Source organism: Piliocolobus tephrosceles, chromosome 18 (assembly GCF_002776525.5).
Source record: "Piliocolobus tephrosceles isolate RC106 chromosome 18, ASM277652v3, whole genome shotgun sequence".
NCBI lineage: Eukaryota > Metazoa > Chordata > Mammalia > Primates > Cercopithecidae > Piliocolobus > Piliocolobus tephrosceles.
In genome coordinates this window covers 22,984,992-23,004,322 of record NC_045451.1, presented here as the reverse complement: position 1 = coordinate 23,004,322, position 19,331 = coordinate 22,984,992, and the positions used below count along the sequence as shown (strand labels likewise).

The following is a 19,331-nucleotide window of genomic DNA, read 5'->3' as shown; positions in this document are numbered from 1 at the left end:
CCTAATATCCCTTTCTCTTCTTTAATGCCCTTTAAAAGCAAAAGGGGCAAGGAATCTCCGTATTTCATTGATTTTGAGATTCTATAGACTGCAAGAAGTCTCTTTAGAAAGAACAGTCAATTAAACTGTGATGACAAAAAATTGAAAGATGCATATCAACTTTAAAAATGTTTTTAAAAAGGGAGAGAAGTTTCATCTTAAAATAGATGTCAACTTTAAATGGCTTCAGAGACTCTGAGCTAAAATGTAAACAGCAAAGTACTGCGATGAGCTAGTAACTAGTACTCCTTGAAAGGATAGAAAGAAAAAAAACCAAAGGGCAGAAAAGGCCCTAAACCCCTTTCTTTATCTAAATTATTCTTTACAGAATTTATAAAACATTTAAAAAGTTTCATTGAATTAAAATTTTTCATGAAAAATCAAAGAGTCATAAAATAGAAGGGCAAGTTAAACATGGCAGAATTTCAGATTTTGGTTTATAAATGATGCCTTTTATCCATGTGGGGTGTGTGTGTTTATATATGTCATCACAAAAGTAAATTGCAAGTAGTTTGCCATTCATTCATGTAAGTTTTATTGCATAAACATTATACTTTAAACATTTCTTATATTTGCCTTATAATTAAAAAAAACTCAAGTATGTATGAATGTACAATGTACAAGTGAACTTGTGTAGTTTTTTCCTTAGTTCAGATAATATTGCAAATATGAAGATCTCTGTATTATTCCATTCTCACAATGCTATAAAGAACTAACTCAGGCTGGGTAATTTACAAAGAAAAGAGGTTTAATTGACTCACAGTTCCACAGAAGTCATGGCTAAGGAGGACTCAGGAAACTTACAATCATGGTGGAATGGTGAAGGGGAAGAAGGTACGTCTTCACGTGGCAGCAGTGAAGAGAGAGTGGGCAAAGGGGGAAGTGCCCACTTTAAAAAAAAAAAAAGATCCCATGAGAGCTCTGTCACAAGACAGCAAAGGGGAGGTTTGCCCTCATGATCCAATCACCTCCTACCAGGGCCCTCCTCCAATTTGACATGAGATTTGGGTGGGGACACAAACCCAAACTATATAAATCTCTAAACTGAGGGTCACACTCAGATGAAATCTTTCTCTTCCTAATTTACTACTATGCTAATCCTGTATATTTGCATTGTTTTTATTTTTATTTCCTTTTTGATAGGCTTATTGAGGTATAATTCACATACCTTACAGTTCCTCCATTTAAAGTGTAGAATTCAATGGTTTTTAGTATATTCAGATATGCACACAATCACAATAAATTTTAAAACATTTCTACCCCATTTAAAAGAAGTCCCAGGCCAGGCACAGCAGCTCACGCCTGTAATTCCAGCACTTTGGAAGGCTGAGGCAGGCGGATCATCTGAGGTCAGGAGTTCGAGACCAGCCTGGCCAACATGGATGGATACACCATGTTGTGTTTATTCATTTGTCCACTGATGAATATTTGGGTTGTTTCTACTTTGGGGTTATTATGAATAATGCTGCTATAAACATTCGGGTACAAGTATTTGTTTGGACATATTTTTTTTTCCTCTTAGGCATATAACTAGAAATGGAATGACTGGGTCATATGGTAAATCTATGTTTCATCATATGAAGAATTGTCAAACTGTTTTCCAAAGGAGCTAAATCATTTTACATCCCCACCAGTAGTGTAGGAGGGTTGCGACTGCTCCACATCCTCACCAACACTTGTTGTTGTATGAATTTTCAATTCTAGCTTCCCTGTGGATATGATAGGGTCTCACTGTGTTGCCAGGCTAGAGTGCAGTGGTACTATCAGGTATATTTAGTAGTATGTGGATATGCAGTAGTATCTCATTGTGGTTTTGAATTGCATTTTTTTTCTGATGACTAAGGCTGTCTAGAATCTTTTCAATTCATATTGCCTGTTTTTAAAATTGGGTTGTTCTTGGCCAGGCATGGTGGCTCATGCCTGTAATCCCAGCACTTTGGGAGGCTGAGGAGGATGGATTGCCTGAGGTCAGGAGTTCAATAACAGCCTGACCAACATGGTGAAACCCCATCTCTACCAAAAACAAAAAAATTAGCCGGGTGTGGTAGTGGGCACCTGGAATCGCAGTTACTCAGGAGGCTGAGGCAGGAGAATCGCTTGAACCCAACAGGCAGAATTTGCAGTGAGTCGAGACCACGCCATTGCATTTCAGCCTGGGCGACAAGAGCAGGACTTCATCTAAAAAAAAAAAAAAAACAAAAAAAAAAAAAACAGGCTTGTTCTTATTATTGAGTTGTAAGAGTTCTTTATGTAGTCAAAATACCAGTCCTTTTTCAGAGATATGATGTCTAAATATTTTCTTACATTCTGTAGGTTGTCTTTTCACTTTCTTGATGGTGTCCTTTGAAGCACAAAAGGTTTCAATTTTTATGAAACTTCAATTTACCTACTTTTGCTTTGTTTGTTCATACTTTTGGTCATATCTAAGAATCCTTTGCCAAATCCAAGGTCATGAAGATTTACGTCTATGTTTCCTTGTAAGAGTTTAATAGTTCCAGTATGACACTGTCTTGATTGTTATTAGTTTTTAACAAATTTTAAAATCAGGTAGTGTGAGTCCTTGTTTGTACTTCTTTTTCAGGATTGTTCTGGATATTCTAGATTCTTTGAAATTTTATATTAGATTCAGTTTATCAATTTCAATATAGAAGTCAGCTGGAATTCCAACAGAGATTGCATTGAATCTGTAGATCAGTTTGGGGAGGATTGCCATGTTAATAAAGTTTTCTGATTCGTGACCACAGGATGTTTTCATTTACTTATATCTTAATTTCTTTCAACAATGTTTTGTAATTTTCAGAGTATAAGTTTTACACAGCTTTTATTTCTAGTTTATTCTTTTGATACTATCATGAATTGTTTGCTTAATTTCATTTTCAGATTGTTCATTGTGGGTAGAAAAATGATTTTATTTTATTATTATTTTTTTGTGTGTATACACCCTTTATCCTGAAACCTTGTTGAACTCGTATTAGTGCTAGGTGGATTCCTTTAGTATTTTCTACATACAATATTATGTCTTCTGTGAATAGTTTTACTCCTTCTCTTCTGATCTGGATGCTTATTTCTTTTTCTTGACATATTAACCTGACTAGAACCTCCAACACAATGTTGACTATAAGCAGTGACAGCAGACGTCTTTTTTTTAAATCCTAATCTTAGCAGAAAGTACCCAGTCTCTTACCACAAAGTGTGATATTAGCTGTGGGCTTTTGGTAAATGCCTTTATCAAGTTAAGAATGTTCTATTCCTCGTTTGTTGAGTGTTTTATCATGAAAGGAGCTTGGATTTCTAGTGTGTGTGCGCGTGCGTGTGTGTGTACACATGTACGTATATATGGCTAAAATAACTTTGGATTAATATTATACTAAGGTAATCAATAATCTATGTTTTATCTAAATATACCTGATCGTGCCACTGCACTCTAGCCTGGCAACACAGTGAGACCCTATCTCCAAAAATGAAATAAAATAGTAAAATAAATCTGAGATATTGTTCTGGGTGAGAACTGCTATACATAACAAATGGCTTGTAAATCTTCTAAAGAAGCTTATCTCATTCCATAAAATAAGTTACTAGCATTATGATAAAGTTATATGTACATAAAACAGCTAATTCCTAAAATGACATACATTTATTAAAGAGAATCGTAGTAACAATTGCTTAGAGCACTCTGAAAAGCAAGTACATTGGACCAAAATTAGGAAGCAATGAAACAATTCTATAAAATGCAGGTTAATATTTTTATACTAGGTTTTTTTGTTTGTTTGTTTGTTTGTTTGTTTTTAAGACAGAGTCCCGCTCTGTAACCCATGCTGGAGTGCAATGGCATGATCTCGGTTCACTGCAACCTCCACTTCCCACGTTCAAGCAATTCTCCTGCCTCGGCCTCCCGACTAGCTGGGATTAAAGGCACCCACCACCGCACCTGGCTAATTTTTGTATTTTTAGTAGAGATAAGGTTTTGCCAGGTTGGCCAGGCTGGTTTTGAATTCCTGACCTCAGGCGATCCACCCGCCACAGCCTCCCAAAGTGCTGGGATTACAAGCCTGAGCCACTGCACCACGACGAAAATTTTTTAAAGGTAAAAATTGAAGCCCAAATGTAAACACCCAAATATCTTTTCCTTACAGTTCCTGGATTCAAATAAAAAAAAATTTTTTTTTTTTTTGAGATGGAGTTTGGCTCTGTCTGAAGTATGATGGCACCATCTTGGCTCACTTTAACCTCCACCTCCCATGTTCAAGCCATTCTCCTGCCTCAGCCTCCTGGGTAGCTGGGATTACAGGCACACACCACTACACCTGGCTAATTTTTGTATTTTTAGTAGAGACACGGTTTCACCGTGTTGGCCTGGCTGGTCTCGAACTCCTGCCCTCAAGTGATCTACCTGCCTTGGCCTCCCTAAATGCTGGGATTACAGGTGTGAGCTACCACACCTGGCCAAGGAGGAATTTTTAATGGACATCTATTCACCTCTGAATAGATGGTGAATAAACCCTAAAGCCTATCCCAGTCGTTCCAGTTGACCTATGCATTTGTGCCCAGGCTCCCTGCCATTGTCTGTTTTGAGTTAAATACCCACTTTTAAAAGTAAAAGTCACCTGCAGTCAAAGCTAAACTCATGCAGCAGCGTCCTTAATACTGTCAATGTGTCAATTCCTTTGAGATAATTATGTGGCCACGGAAATGAAACTGTGATACTATTTCTACTATACTTTGTCACAGGGATCTAATGAAGGAGTTCCTTTTTACTGGAAACCCCAGAAGAGCAGGTATTAACAATATATTTGATACTGCCCCCCAAAATTAGAACCTTTATTACTAAGGCACCTCAACGACCCATTCAGGACTCTGAGAGGAATCATCTTTGTGAAATTAGAAACTTTTAAGAGAACAAAAGCAATCAAGAAAAACAGTACTAGGATGACAGATAGGACAAAAGTTAGAAACAAAATACAAGAGAAAAAGCACCTGATTATAAGATCCTTTAATGACAACTTTAATGATCCTTTAATGACAAAGCAGTGTTTCATATTCTCTTACAAAATAGTGCCATCTCCAAGCCTTGCTAAGTGTCATGTAAAACTGTTCAACGGTAGACTATAAAAGCATCTACATTTCTTTGCCAGAAGGGTTTCAGAATAATTCTGTCTGCTGATGCTTCTTTCAACTGAAAAAGTGTATTAATATAATCAATGATTCCTATAATTAAGCACGAGAAAGATTGTTTCCACAATGTAATGGATTAAACAACTGGACATCCCAACTAATTTCAGTATCACATTTGCAGACGATGACTGCTCCCTCTTGGATTCATTAACACTACTTTATTACCACCTCCTGTTTTTCCTCCCTTTCCTGTTTACTACTGTACCTTCCAGGTTCCTCTCCTCCCAATTCTTTAATATCGCTTAGGATTCCCTAACATTTGCTCCTTAGTTTCATTCTCTCCCTTTTATGTTCTAAAAATTCCCATTCATATACCTATTTAAGTTTTCATCATCTAAACAACTCCTAGTTCCTGCTTCTAGCTCTAAGCTCTAAAATCACATTCCTGGCTTTTTACCTACTAGACATCACCACCCAAATATCAAAAATGCCGTTTGAGGCAATGTACCCCAAACCATACTCATCTTCCCCTCTGAATGTTCTGCTTCTATATTCAATTGTAGAACTGAATATAAGAGCTACTTCTATATTCAATTATAAAAGTCAGAAACTTGTGAGACATCATGGACTTCTCTATGCTCGCTCCTCCCATAAATTAAGGATAAAGTTTGATCTCTCTCACATGACAAGAGGAGCTCCACGTTACGGTCTCTACTTGCTCTTCTGGTTTCTTCTCCTTCCTCACTTGCCTAGAATGTCTCTTACACTTAACTCCCACTCTATGAACACACTATGCACTTTTCCTTTACTTCACCTAAATTTTCTTCCTTACCTTCCTCAACTGCAAATTCCTACTTTATCTCTGACTCACCCCAATCTCCCCTTGGGCCCTGAGAATTTGTTCAACATGTATTTAATGATGATAGAAACCAAATAAACGGGCTTAACACTAGAGACAAAATCCTTGTATTACAGCTCACAATCTAGTGGTCCAAATAAGACTACAAATAATTACAAGTAGCCTGATACGTATCTGGATGAAATAATGTCAGGGTGCTATGGCAGCTGAGGAGGCGTGCACAATTGTTATGATTATTCCCGTTATCAGTTTTGCTTGGACTCAGCCTTGTAGATTAGTAGGAATTTGTCAGATGAAAAAGTTAGGTCAGAGGAAGGCATAAGGTATTAGGGTACGTTCTGGTACCTGGTAATATAGTGCAATACACTGAAGGGCATGGGGAGGCTAGAGACCCCATAAAGAAAACCAGCAGCCATGCGGAGGATACATGAGGCAGGCCAGACCAGAAGCAAGGAGACAATTAGGAGGCACTGCATTATACCAAGTAATGATGGCCTAAAAAGCAGCGACAGATGAAAGCAGGATACAGAAGATACTTATCCTTGTTCCAGATACAAACTAAGGCGCATCTTCAGAACAAGTCTAAGAGATAGATGTTCCTATTTTTACACAAGAAGAAATTCAAGCCCTGAAGGATGTTACTTGCTCAAGATGACACAGCTAACAAGTGGAGGAGCAGGGATTCAAACCTCAGATGTTGCTCCTAGGCAGTATGATGAGCCAATATCTCCAAATGCGTGTCCAATTATAAACCAACAGATCATGTTTTCACAACTAATTCTGGTCTGTTCAACTTAGAAGTAATTCCAAAATAAAACTCCTTTTCCCATAGAGAAGCATAGCAAGCACAAAGGAAAAATACTCTAGCAGTTTTAACATTGCATATCCTTAAGATTTTAATATTATTCCAAGCTGTGTACAATTTTAGTACATTCAAATTCTAAAGGTTATCTCTTTATCTTATAGTTATCTAATTACACATTCTCCAACTAAGAATTTTACATGGGCCACAAAGTTTGAAAGCAATCTTATTAGCCTACAAATCTTCACTGTCCTTATTCCTATAGTACTGAGCATGTAAAAAAAAATTTTATTGATCTAAAAATAAAACCTGAATTTTAAAACATGCTTAAAATGACATCTGTAGTCTTCCTTAAGAAGTATAGGCTTAACTGGGGAATAGTCAATATTTTAAAATTTATTTAACTACTATATGCATGTTATATGTACTTGCTTTGTATGTATTATAAAGCATAATCCATATTTAGAAAACTTTGCAAAATACACACCTCTAATAATGAGTTTTAAAGCTAAATGAGCAAAATATTTCTCTCGTTTTTCTTTAGCAGTTCTGTGAATGGATTTTTTTTTTTTTTTTTTTTTTTAGACAGAGTCTCACTCTGTCACCTGGGCTGGTGTGCAGTGGCACGATCTTGGTTCACTGCAACCTCCGCCTCCTGGGTTCAAGCGATTCTCCTGCCTCAGCCTCCAAAGTAGCTGTGTGTGGCACCTACCACCACATATTTCTAACAGAGACAGGGTTTCTCCATGTTGGGTAGGCTGGTCTCAAACTCCTGACCTCAAGTGATCCACCCGCCTCGGCCTCCCAAAATGCTGGGAATACAGACGTGAGCCACTGTTCCCAGCTGGATTCTAAGTTATTTATCTTAAAAAAAAAAATTGTCTAAGATCACAAACGATCAATTCCAGAAGAGATATAACTCACACAAAAATTAACCTACTAAATTGAACTAAATGAATATCAATACAAGCAACATGAGTAAGCCTTACATTTCATGTTTTTAAAGCTTACAAAGGAAGGGGTGTAACTAATTTATTCAAATCCAAAACTTTATTCTTATTACAGAATCAAAGCTTTTAGACATTAAGAGGAACAAGGGAGGATCTGAACTATTTTAGGTTTAAAATCTCATCATCAGAGATATTAATTGCAGCCATAAATAAACTGCTGAGGCCAAATATACAACAGCATTCCTATAATCGCTGCCAAAAACACTGCATACATCCTCAAACACTGAGACAAAGGATGGCAGGCAGGTTTCAACTCTAATTGTTAAGTTGCTGCCTCCAACAGTATATTGAGACTGGGGAACAATGTGGGGCTTGATCTCAAAAAGAACTCAGATTATAAAAGCCTGCCATGGGCACAAGAATGTGGTACCTTGTACTACTCTTGGCTTCAGCATTAAGCTGACAAAGACTTCCTACTGCAATACTTTACTTTTGTTTCTATTATGAATACCGTATTTCACTGTTTCTCATCAAAAACACCTGATGTCAACGTAACTACACAAATCATGAGATTCTTTTTTGCTATGTCTGACAAAATGAACAAGAAACCAACTACCAGTTTTCTAGATGCACTCATAAATGACTTCAGTTAAAATAACTAGAGTTACATTTTTTCAAATGCTCTTATTCATCTGGAAAATTCAGTGTTATATATAAATATCATATATATACGCATACGTGTGTATATATATACTGTTTTAGGAAAAAACATTAGCATTTCAGCTTGATGTGTTAAATGTCAATTATGCATATTTATTTGGAATAGTAAGATTTCCCGTAAGTGAAACATGTTATAGTTACCTATAAACATTCGGTTTTCACCATTCTATTTACAATTTGAATTATGTATACTGCAACCAATTGTTATAGAAAAGTCACATAAACAATATAAATCTGATGCCCAATCCTTTACAAATACGAAATTTCTTTCACTGGGTTTTCAAACTGTCAAGTATAAATAGGAAAAGGTCACCAATACTTAGGATGAGGCACTTTAACAATTACTCAAAAAGGTTAAGTATACAAAACTGTAAACCAAAACCCTGTGTATTAATCTTATCCTTAATTTCAGATGGGATTAATCTGAGATGGTCTAAGTAAGGAGTGTTAAGATACAGACATCATCACAGACCAGTTAACGTGCCCATATACAAATGAACTAAACTAATGACACTTGGGTTTCAGAAAGGGACTCCTTCAACACTAAAACTTCTGTAGAATTTTTTCATAAGCAAGTATAAATATACTGCTCTCACAAAGGCAAATGGTATCTCTACCATAGTCCTAGACAAGAATGCCCTCAAATGTTTACCTGAATCACAATTTTACAGTCTTATGTACTCTTTAAATTAAAATTAAATCTACTAATACTTTTTCGATTACAATTTTAAGATAAAAAAGGTAATGAATAGGTATTTTACCAGCCTTTTATGAAAGACCTTTTAAACATTTCTATTTGGGCACCTCATTTTCAACCTTAAAACATGTTCTCTGTATATTTACACTGCACGTTTTGGTAGTTCAGATAATATATACTTGATTAAAGGTAATAATTTTTTTTTTTTTTTTTTTTTGAGATGGAGTTTTGCTCTTTGTTGCTCAGGCTGGGGCGCAATCTCGCAATCTCAGCTCACTGCAACCTCTGCCTCCTGGGTTCAGCCGATTCTCCTGTCTCAGCCTCCCAAGTAGCCGGAATTACAGGCACCCGCCACCATGCCTGGATAATTTTTGTATTTTTAGTAAAGACGAGGTTTCACCATGTTAGCCAGGCTGGTCTCGAACTCCTGACCTCAGGTGATTTGCCCGCCTCAGCCTCCCGAAGTACTGGGATTACAGGCATGAGCCACTGCGCCTGGCCAATTCCTACTGTTTTCTGAATTCACTGTGCTGTATTTTTTTCCCCAACTGTCTGATTTCCACATTCTTCTATTAGTTTAAAAAAATTTTAAAAAAGGGCTGACTCAAATTTTAAAGTTTACCAGAAGAGATTAAAATCTTGGTATATACCAAGCACGAATTTGTGGACCCATTAGCTAAGTTTTAGGTAAGAGTAGCTAAATCTCATTAAACCTGTTTATTTCTTCTAATTTGTAATTTGAGTCATTTCTATAGCTCAGATATCCAAATGTCCTTTAATAGAAATGCAAGTTAGTGCTGATTTAACATGGTTAGCTGTTCCAAGTTCACTTACCAAAATCACTTGCTATGAATGTGTGCACATGTACTCCTTAATTCCCTAAACCAGTTTCTCCTTTTCTAAAGAAACTGGCTTTCAATCAATATACTACCAGACATTTAACTCTACTCTAAAATCAGAAGTTGACCAATTTTCAAATACATGGAAAGAGAAAATACTGATTTAGAATGACAAAAATTAAGCTTGGCAAAAGTAGTGACTTTTATTTACAATTGCATGTGTCAAGATTACAATGGAAACACTAGTGATACCATCTGAACAAAAGCAATGATTTATTGATAATGGCAATGAATGAAACATTGACAGTCTCTGGCGAGAATCAAGCAATTATCCAGGAGCTGTAGATCTGATTGCAATACGGTTGTCCAGTATCTTTTGCACCTTAGTGGCTTTCTCCTTTTTTGCCAACCACCTAGAAAAACAAAAATAAATTTATATGTACATCCTATTGATTTTAAATATGCGTTATTAAAAAAAACTAATATAGTACTCAGTTTAAAACCTTGGTATTAATTTTTATCCTTGGATTTTTTCTGGCATGCAATGTATTTTCACTGTTGAAGCAAACTGTGACCTCTCCTCCCATCCCAGCCACAGGAATTACAAATAAAACACATGCAGGATATTTTTGGTTTCACACAGTATTTTTTTTTTTTTTTTTAAGTATAGCAATTTTTTAAAAACAAGGTTGAAAGTTTAGAGAAGTTAATTTTAAAAATGATCCTATATGAGTAAAACATATTTGACATACTATTTTTAGATAGTTAGAAATCAAATGTTGATCACAAAAGAATCTGGAATTAGAAGGGTATGCTAAACTCATGTCTTCATGCCCAACATAGCAAATTTCCCGACTTCCCCCCTCAATACATTGACATGCAATGAAAACAGATTAAAAGTGACTAACTTTTTCTGGTTTAAGAAAAAAACCCTGGTGTAAGAGTACTACTAAAAATGAAACGAATAAACCTTGTTTCTGTCAATGATTAGAAAAATCCTCTACTGGAGGGTTATAAAAAACATCCTGGTTGCTATATATGTGGCAGCATAAAAATGTGAAGAACAAAATTTGTTTTCTACCAACAAACCTAGAAAACAAATTCTGTGCAGGAGAGTTAGAAAATTATGTTCTAATTGAGAAATTTACCTAAAACTTAAAGTTTATCATTAGATAATGTATTCTTAGAGCAAAAATGCCTCTAAAGAAACCCACTTGCAAAATACCGAATGTGTATTTGCGTAGAAAGATTTCTGTGTACATTTATAAATTTAATTTTCATATTTTACATTGATTCTATTCTAAATGGCAGTATCTATGCCAGCAAAACTCATAAAGGTCATCAGTACATGTCTGGTCTAAAATATAACATAGCTGGGTCAACATCATTTATGAGAGACCTGAAAGCTTTCCACTGAAATCCCAATCACACAATCCTAGAAATGTTTTTCCCATCCTGAGAAAAATCACTTCTAATACCTTAAAAGAACTCCCCTTTGGTCCAAAGACACCATGTTAGAAAGCTCACAAGCTAGCAAGATGATAAAAAGGCAGTTTCATACAAGAGAATGTGGATAAGAGTAAGAATTTCAGGTTTTAAGAGCCACTAGAAAGGGAAGTGGCATTATCTCTATCACAAGTAAATTTTGTGCTGATAAACACTGACAGCATTATTCATCATTATATTACTTGGGAAACACAAAACACAAAGCTATTAGATTAAGCAAAAGAAAACAAAAACAAATAATATTAAAAATTAAACTTCTAGCAGATGTGATACAGAAGACACAAATCTGCATACTGTTTCACAGGCTGATAACTCTCAACTTGCCAATGTGTATTTTCTGTAAAAAAGAAGAAATTCAACATTCCAACATGGATTGTCATCCCAAACGTAAAGCTCTTTTATTCATTCTTAAGTCTTTATATTATACCTCAGACAAACCAAAATCTAGGTACATAAAAATTAGGTGTATATTTATTCAAATATTTTTTATTTATATTTATTCAAAGAGTCCATTGATCTTCTATATTAATATGTTAACCCAGCCTAATATTCAGTCCATAAGTCCTTCAACTGGTTTTCAGCTCACTTGGGAAAAGCAGAGGACACGCCCCAAGCAATCATCAAAAGGACTTTGGGGCTAACGTTCCAATGCGGAAAAGAAAACTAACACCCCTCAACTGACACGCAATCAATATATTAAACTAGCACAAATACAAAAGAACTTGATGCAACTGCTATATTTGATTTCCAAAAGAATTCTATAGTTCCTAGGAAATGAAATTCAAAGTTTAGAATGGATTAAAACATTATTCAACAACAGTTAAATCTAAAACCACTTACAACAATTTAAGTTTATTGTGATTTTACGTCTCAAAATGTAGTACAAAATTAAATACAAAACAGTAGAAAGTAAAAAAAGTAAAAAGGCTAGTGAGCAACACGGTATGGTAATAAAATTAAAGCACCTAGTTGCAAGCCCAAAACGAAAGCCAAAACAAAATAAAAGGCCAATTGAGAAACACAACTAGGATGAGATCTGAAGAAAGAGATGGTTGAGGAAACCTAGGTAACAAGGCTGATCCAGATGATAGAAGCTGTAGAAATCTTGCACCAACAATGGCGAGAACATGGGAAGGGTGAGAGCAGACAGGTGCTAGATGAGCAGAGAAGCAAGGAGGGGAGTAGAGTAAGACAAGGTCAATCTTTATATTACTTCATTTTAAAATATCTTCTGTTTTTAGTTCATTTGAGTTGGATTAAAAAAGCTGAAAAATAAACAGACAGAAATGTTACAAAAACAGCTGATACGGTGAATGGCCAGTTTAGAAGTCTATTTTTATTATAGTGATAAAAATATTTTCACATGCACCTCATTTCCTAAGAAGCAGAAGCCTCTATAATTTTCTCATTTTTTATTTTTATAAAATTTTAATTAAAAATTCTGTATTAAAATAAAGCAATCCATATAAAGAGTGTATTTTAGCAAAAACATCTACTTCCAATTAAGATGGCAATGGCAAGTTTTTCATGCTGCAATACAAAAAATATATTGACAACAACACACAGCCAAAGTATAGATTATAATGTGTGCATGATGCCTATAAGAACCAAAAACAGAGAAGTAGAAGGGGTATTCTAGTCTGCCAAACCTTAAAAGTCTAACCTTAAAACCTGTAATAGCATGAAAGGTTGTCTAAGATTTCTATCAGCATTGGAGATTCAACAGCATTACCTTAGCTTCTGTCATCTTAGTGACACAAGGAAGTCAGTGATATACTGAAAACTGAAATTATCCAGAAACAGCTCACACAAGATAAAAATATAAACTGAAAATGTTAAACATTCGATCCACTTTATCATTCATTAAGCCATTTTATATAGCACCCTTCACTACACAGTGGTCATCATAATTTTCCTCCCTGTGCCTATAAAATATATGCCAAATCTATTTTGAAATTTTCAATTCTAGGCCAGGCACGGGCCTGTAATTCCAGCACTTTGGGAGGCCGAGGTGGGCAGATCACAAAGTCAGGAGATCGAGATCATCCTGGCTAACACGGTGAAACCCCGTCTCTACTAAAAATACAAAAAAATTAGCTGGGTGTGGTGGCGGGTGCCTGTAGTGCCAGCTGCTCTGGAGGCTGAGGCAGGAGAATGTCGTGAACCCAGGAGGCACAGCTTGCAGTGAGCCCAGATCGCGCCACTGCACTCCAGCCTGGGCGACACGGCAAGACTCCGTCTCAAAAAAAAAAAAGAAATGTTCAATTCTAATTACTATGTATATACTAATTCAGACTGACCAAACGAGTAAAAGAAAGGACACGCCATATGTGACTTGTCCTTGAATGAATCCTCCCCCTTCCTAAGTTCATGTCCAGGTCCCTACTTCTCCATTCTATCAAGGGTGCCCATAGCTGTCTGTTGAACTGTCCAAATTCTACTCTCAAAACTTAGTTCAAGGCCCTCTTTCTTTACAAAGCATTCTCAGATTTTCCCAGTCATTGTAGGAGGAAAAGGAAAAGTCACTTAGCTGGTAACATCTGAGAATACTCTGTGGACAAAGAGACCCTTGCACTAAGCTTTGATTAATTTTGATTAACTTCCCCTATGTTTGTCCATCATCTACAAGAATATAGACTTGCTGTAGACCAGAGATCATGACTGAACAGTAGTCCTTCCTTATCCGTGCTTCTACCTTCTGCAGTTTCAACTGCCTATGGTGCAGCACAATAAGATATTTTGAGACCGTGAGAGAAAGAGCAAGCATGGGAGAGACCATATCCATGTTAACTTTTAACCACAGTATATTGTTGTAATTGCTCTATTTTATTATTAGTTGTTGTTGTTACTCTTTTTTTTTTTTTGATATGGGGTTTTGCTCTGTTACCCAGGCTGGAGTATAGTGGCATGATCCTAGCTTGCTGCAGCCTTGAACTCCAGGGTTCAAGTGATCTTCCCACCTCAGCCTCTCAAGTAGCTGGAACTACAGGTGTGCCCACCACCTTGCCTGGGTAATTGTGTGTTTGTGTGTGTGTATATATTCTTAATAGAGATGGAGTTTTACTATGTTTATCAGGCTGGTCTTGAACTCCTGGGCTCAAGTGATATTCCCACCTCAGCCTCCCAAGTAGCTGGGACAATAGGTGCGCCCACCGCCTTGCGTGGGTAATTTTTTTTTTTTTTTTTTAATAGAGATGGAGTCTTCGTATGTTTGCCAGCTGGTCCTGAACTCCTGGACTTAAGTGATCTTCTTGCCTTGGCCTCCTGAAGTGATGGGATTACAGGAGTGAGCCACCATGCTCTGGCTTTGTTGTTCATCTCTTACTGTGCCTAATTTATACATTAAACATTATCAGTGGTATGTATATATGTACAGATGCTCTTCGACTTCCGATAGGGTAATATATCCCGACTAAACCCATTGTAAAGACCAGGAGCAGTGACTCATGCCTCTAATCCCAGTACTTTGGGAGACTGAGACAGGTGGTAAGGTCAGGAGTTGGAGACCAGCCTGACCAACATGGTGAAACCCCATCTCTACTAAAATTACAAAAATCAGCCAGGTGTGGTGGCAGGCACCTGTAATCCTAGCTACTCCAGAGGCTGAGGCAGGAGAATCACCTGAATCCAGGAGGCAGAGGTTGCAGTGAGCTAAGACCGCACCATTGCGCTACAGCCTGGGTGACAAGAGTGAAACTCCATCTCAAAAAAATAAAAATAAGTAAACCCATTGTAAGTTGAAAATATTGTAAGTCAAAAACGCAAAACTGCCCCACACTTAAGAGAATGGTTTCTACTGAATGCATATCAATTTTGCACTACTGTAAACTTGAACCATCATAATTTGGGAACTGTCTGTATAGGAAAATACACAGTATGTATAGGGTTTGTTAGTGTCTGTGGTTCCAGGCATCCACTGGGGGGTCTAAGAACATATTCCTGGCCACCGACCCCGCAATGGGTAAGGAGAGACTACTGTACTAGCATCGTACTATAAGGACAAAACATACCATACCACACATCTATTATTTTCTTCAACGAGAACCAAACTCAATTATAATTTTTAATAAGTAACTCGATCTGTACAAGGACTAAGCTGGCCAGTTTCAGTCACATGTAAACCCTCTTTTTTTTTTTTTTTTTAACTACATTGAAGTTGTTGCTTCGTACAATATAAAAACAATGAAATACTAGCTCACTTTTAAATAACCCTAAAAGACAATGAGTGACTACAGTACAAATGTCATTCAGAAATATTACAAGAAAATGTAGTATTTTGCCTTTTAGACTCTCATGCTCTTCACAAGTATCCAGGGGAGTTTTCCAGGGGCTATATGATGTGTGACAGGAAAGCTGATTCAATGCAGAAGCAGATATGAGAAGGAAAGGATGCTTATAGGCTTGTAAATAGAGAAGCCTGGGCAACACAGTGAGACCCTGTCCCCACACAAAAATAAAACATTAGCTGAGTGTGGTGGTGCTCGCCTGTAGTCCCAGCTACTCAGGAGGCTGAGGCTGGAGGATCATTTGAGCCCAGGAGTTTGAGGTTGCAGTAAGCCATAACTGTGCCTCTGCACTGCAGCATAGGTGACAGAACAAAACCCTGTCTCAAAAAAAAAAAAAAAAACCACGAAATTCTAAATTAATACTCTTCTTCTTACCAAATTGGTTTTTTAGAAAATATGCTTATTTTTTATTTAAAAATATTTGTTAACATGTGTTCATTATTTACAAGTATTTTTTATATTTCCCAGTTTTAACTTCTAAATGGCAAATATCAGATAAATATAGCCCACATAAACAAAAGTTCTTTTTGGCCTTCCATAGTATTTAATAATATAAAGAGGTCCCAAGTCCAAAAAGCTTGAGAACTACTACCGCATAATAATTTAAAATTAAATGAATAAATGGCTGTTATAAAACAAGCACAGATACTCTAATACCTTTGCTATCCTAAAGACAGCCCCCAAAAAGGTAGTTTGACAGTCAGAAAAGAGAAAATACTAGGCTAGAAGGGATGTAAGGGGGATGTTAAACACGAAGTGGAGGCAGATAGTTAGATGAATAATTATTCATGCAAATTAGAGAAACTTTAACCGAATGGCTAGCTGGTAAGAAGATGAACAAGATAGAATGGTGGTTATTTACAGAAAAAAATGAAAATCAAATAGCATAAACTGAGGTGAGAAACAGGAAACTAGAGCCAAATAAATGATATGAGAAAACAGTAGGATTTATAGTAATAGATCTTATAAAAAACTAAGCTAAGAACAAACCACACAAGGCACACTTAAAGCCAAGTCCAATGATATCTAATTCAAAAAGGCAAAGCAGGCAGCCAAGACGTCTTTGTTGCTCACGCATTTTCCCAATAAAACATATTTCATATTGTAAAAATGTAGATGCTTAATCTCTGCTTCCTCTGATACATAATACATATGTGAAACATCCAGACATGACAGCTCTAAGTACATAATTATTCCTGCGGTCCCCAAAACGTAATCACGCTATGAGACAGGAAAACAGTAACTGGAAAACAACCAGTTAAAATACCTATTGTCCAGGTTTGCAATTTGGTAAAAACAGCACACAATTTTGTAAGATCATCCTCTGTTATGCAATCTAATACATTTTTCTATAAGTGAATTAAAGTCAAATCTGTAGATGCCACCAAAAAGAGTAAGAGTGTTCAAGATGTTCTCCATCTTCAATTCCACAACAGGGGTCTCTTGGTAGCCTCTTCATCTAGGAATTGCCAGGCCTAAGGAAATTCTTCCTCAAGCTCTAGACTGCCTGCCAGATGCAATCATTAGAGACAGTGGGATGCCTATGTATTCTGTGCTGCCACATTTAAACTGATATATAGCAACTAACGCTCTGTACTGATAAAGCTCTCAGTAGCACTTTGATGATCTGTGGTTGTATATTTAAGAGTGACCTTAGGGAACTGTTGCCCATTAGAAGTTGTTCCAGCGACGTACAAAAGGAATTAATTTGGATTAACAAAGGTCCCACGTACCCTATTAATTCTTTACAAACCTTGTAATTGTGTCTTTTCAAAAGAAAATTATATGCACACACACAAAGATGTATAAAAATACTTCAGAAAACTTGCCTATTTACCATTATTTGATGAAATGTGCTATTTCAGCATACAAACATGGTTTGGAAAGTTAACATGTCAGTATGTTAAAACTCAGTCCATTATTTTTTAAATAAAATTATTCAAGTAATTTAAAACTTCATCAGAAATAATCACCAGAATCTTAGTATCAATTAAGTTCTTTAATTCTCACAACTGCTTTCAAATAATTTTACTTTCATTTTTCCATTATTACTAACCACTTTCTATAACCCAACTATTATTTTTACCCTTATGTTGATGTCATTCATTAAAAGACTTTATCTGTTAAGACATCATTTTTTATTAAAGATTACTTTGTTGGATATCTAAAAATATAGTTAGGAGAACTTTCTATCCTAGTTCAGCCTTGTAAAATTTTATGACATGATGTGATTTTGAATTATTTGGTTAAAAGAAAGTATGACAGTTGAGATACATGAAATTATTCCATTAAAATTATATTTTTACTATCCCTAAGTATCGTTTAAGCAAACTTACTCGTTTGAAGTCATTCATATTTGTTGCCTGGACTGGAGTACCAATAAAAGTAAAATATGAAATTCTTGTTGTTTCCTCTTCACCTTGATTCGACTGAACAAATATCTACCAAAAAAGTTTACATTTATAATTACAATCCTTCTTCACAAACATGCTTTAAAGTTTAATCAATTTCCTTAAATTACTAATAAAAATATTCTCCATTCTCTGTAAAAATTAATCTAGGCTGGGTGTGGTGGCTCATGCCTGTATTCCCAGCACTTTGGGAGGCTGAGGCGGACGGATCACCTGAGGTCAGGAGTTCGAGAACAGCCTGGCCACCATGGCAAAACCCCATTTCTACTAAAAATACAAAAAGAAATAACCGGGCGTGGCGACTGGCACCTGTAATCCCAGCTACTAGGGAAGCTGGGGCAGGAGAATCGCTTGAATCTGGGAGGTGGAGGTTGCGGTGAGCCGAGATCATGCCACTGCACTGCAGTCTGGGCAACAAGAGCAAAACTCTGGCTTAAAAAAAAAAAAAAAATTAATCTAAATTATATAATACTAAGACTAGTACTCCTATAGGACTATTAATTATAAAGCTGTTTGCCCTGCTATTCTTTCTCCAGAGATGCCATGGCAAGACACCAATATATATACAAGTTCACGATAATTTGGTGTAATAGTATGGTGGAGTCATAATTAAATTCTTTTTTTTTTGAGATGGAGTCTCACTCTTAAATTCTTTTTTTTTTTTTTTGAGATGGAGTCTCACTCTGTTGCCCAGGCTGGAATGCAATGGCACGATCTCGACTCACTGCAACCTCTACCTCCCAGGTTCAAACCATTCTCCAGCCTCAGCCTCCCGAGTAGCCAACCACCACGCCCGGCAAATTATTTTTTTTTTTAAGAGACAGAGTCTTGCTCTGTTGCCCAGGCTGGGGTGCAGTGGCACCGTCTCGGCTCGCTGCTACCTCCACCTCTCAGGTTCAAGCAAGTCTCCTGTCTCAGCTTCCTGAGGAGCTGGGACTACAGGCACACGCCACCATGTCTGGCTTTTTTTTTTTTTTTGTATTTTAGTGGAGACAGGGTTTCATCATGTTGCCCAGGGTGGTCTCGAATTTCTGAACTCAGGCAATCTGCCTGCCCCAGCCTCCCGAAGTGCTGGGATTACAGGCGTTAGCCACCGCGCCCAGCAATTAA

At 36.6% G+C, this 19,331-nt stretch overlaps 1 protein-coding gene across 1 annotated transcript in view; it reads right to left on the bottom strand.

Moving 5' to 3' along the window:
- Nucleotides 1-10,196: 10,196 nt before the first annotated feature.
- Nucleotides 10,197-19,331, bottom strand: part of TXNL1 (thioredoxin like 1) — a 36,069-nt gene continuing 26,934 nt past the window's right edge. Inside the window, exons 7-8 of the mRNA XM_023218356.1 lie at nt 18,147-18,251; nt 10,197-10,431 (exon numbers count right to left, since the gene is read on the bottom strand). Of these exons, the coding sequence (XP_023074124.1) occupies nt 10,402-10,431; nt 18,147-18,251 (135 nt within the window). The 3' untranslated portion in view covers nt 10,197-10,401. The remainder of the gene's footprint in view (nt 10,432-18,146; nt 18,252-19,331) is intronic.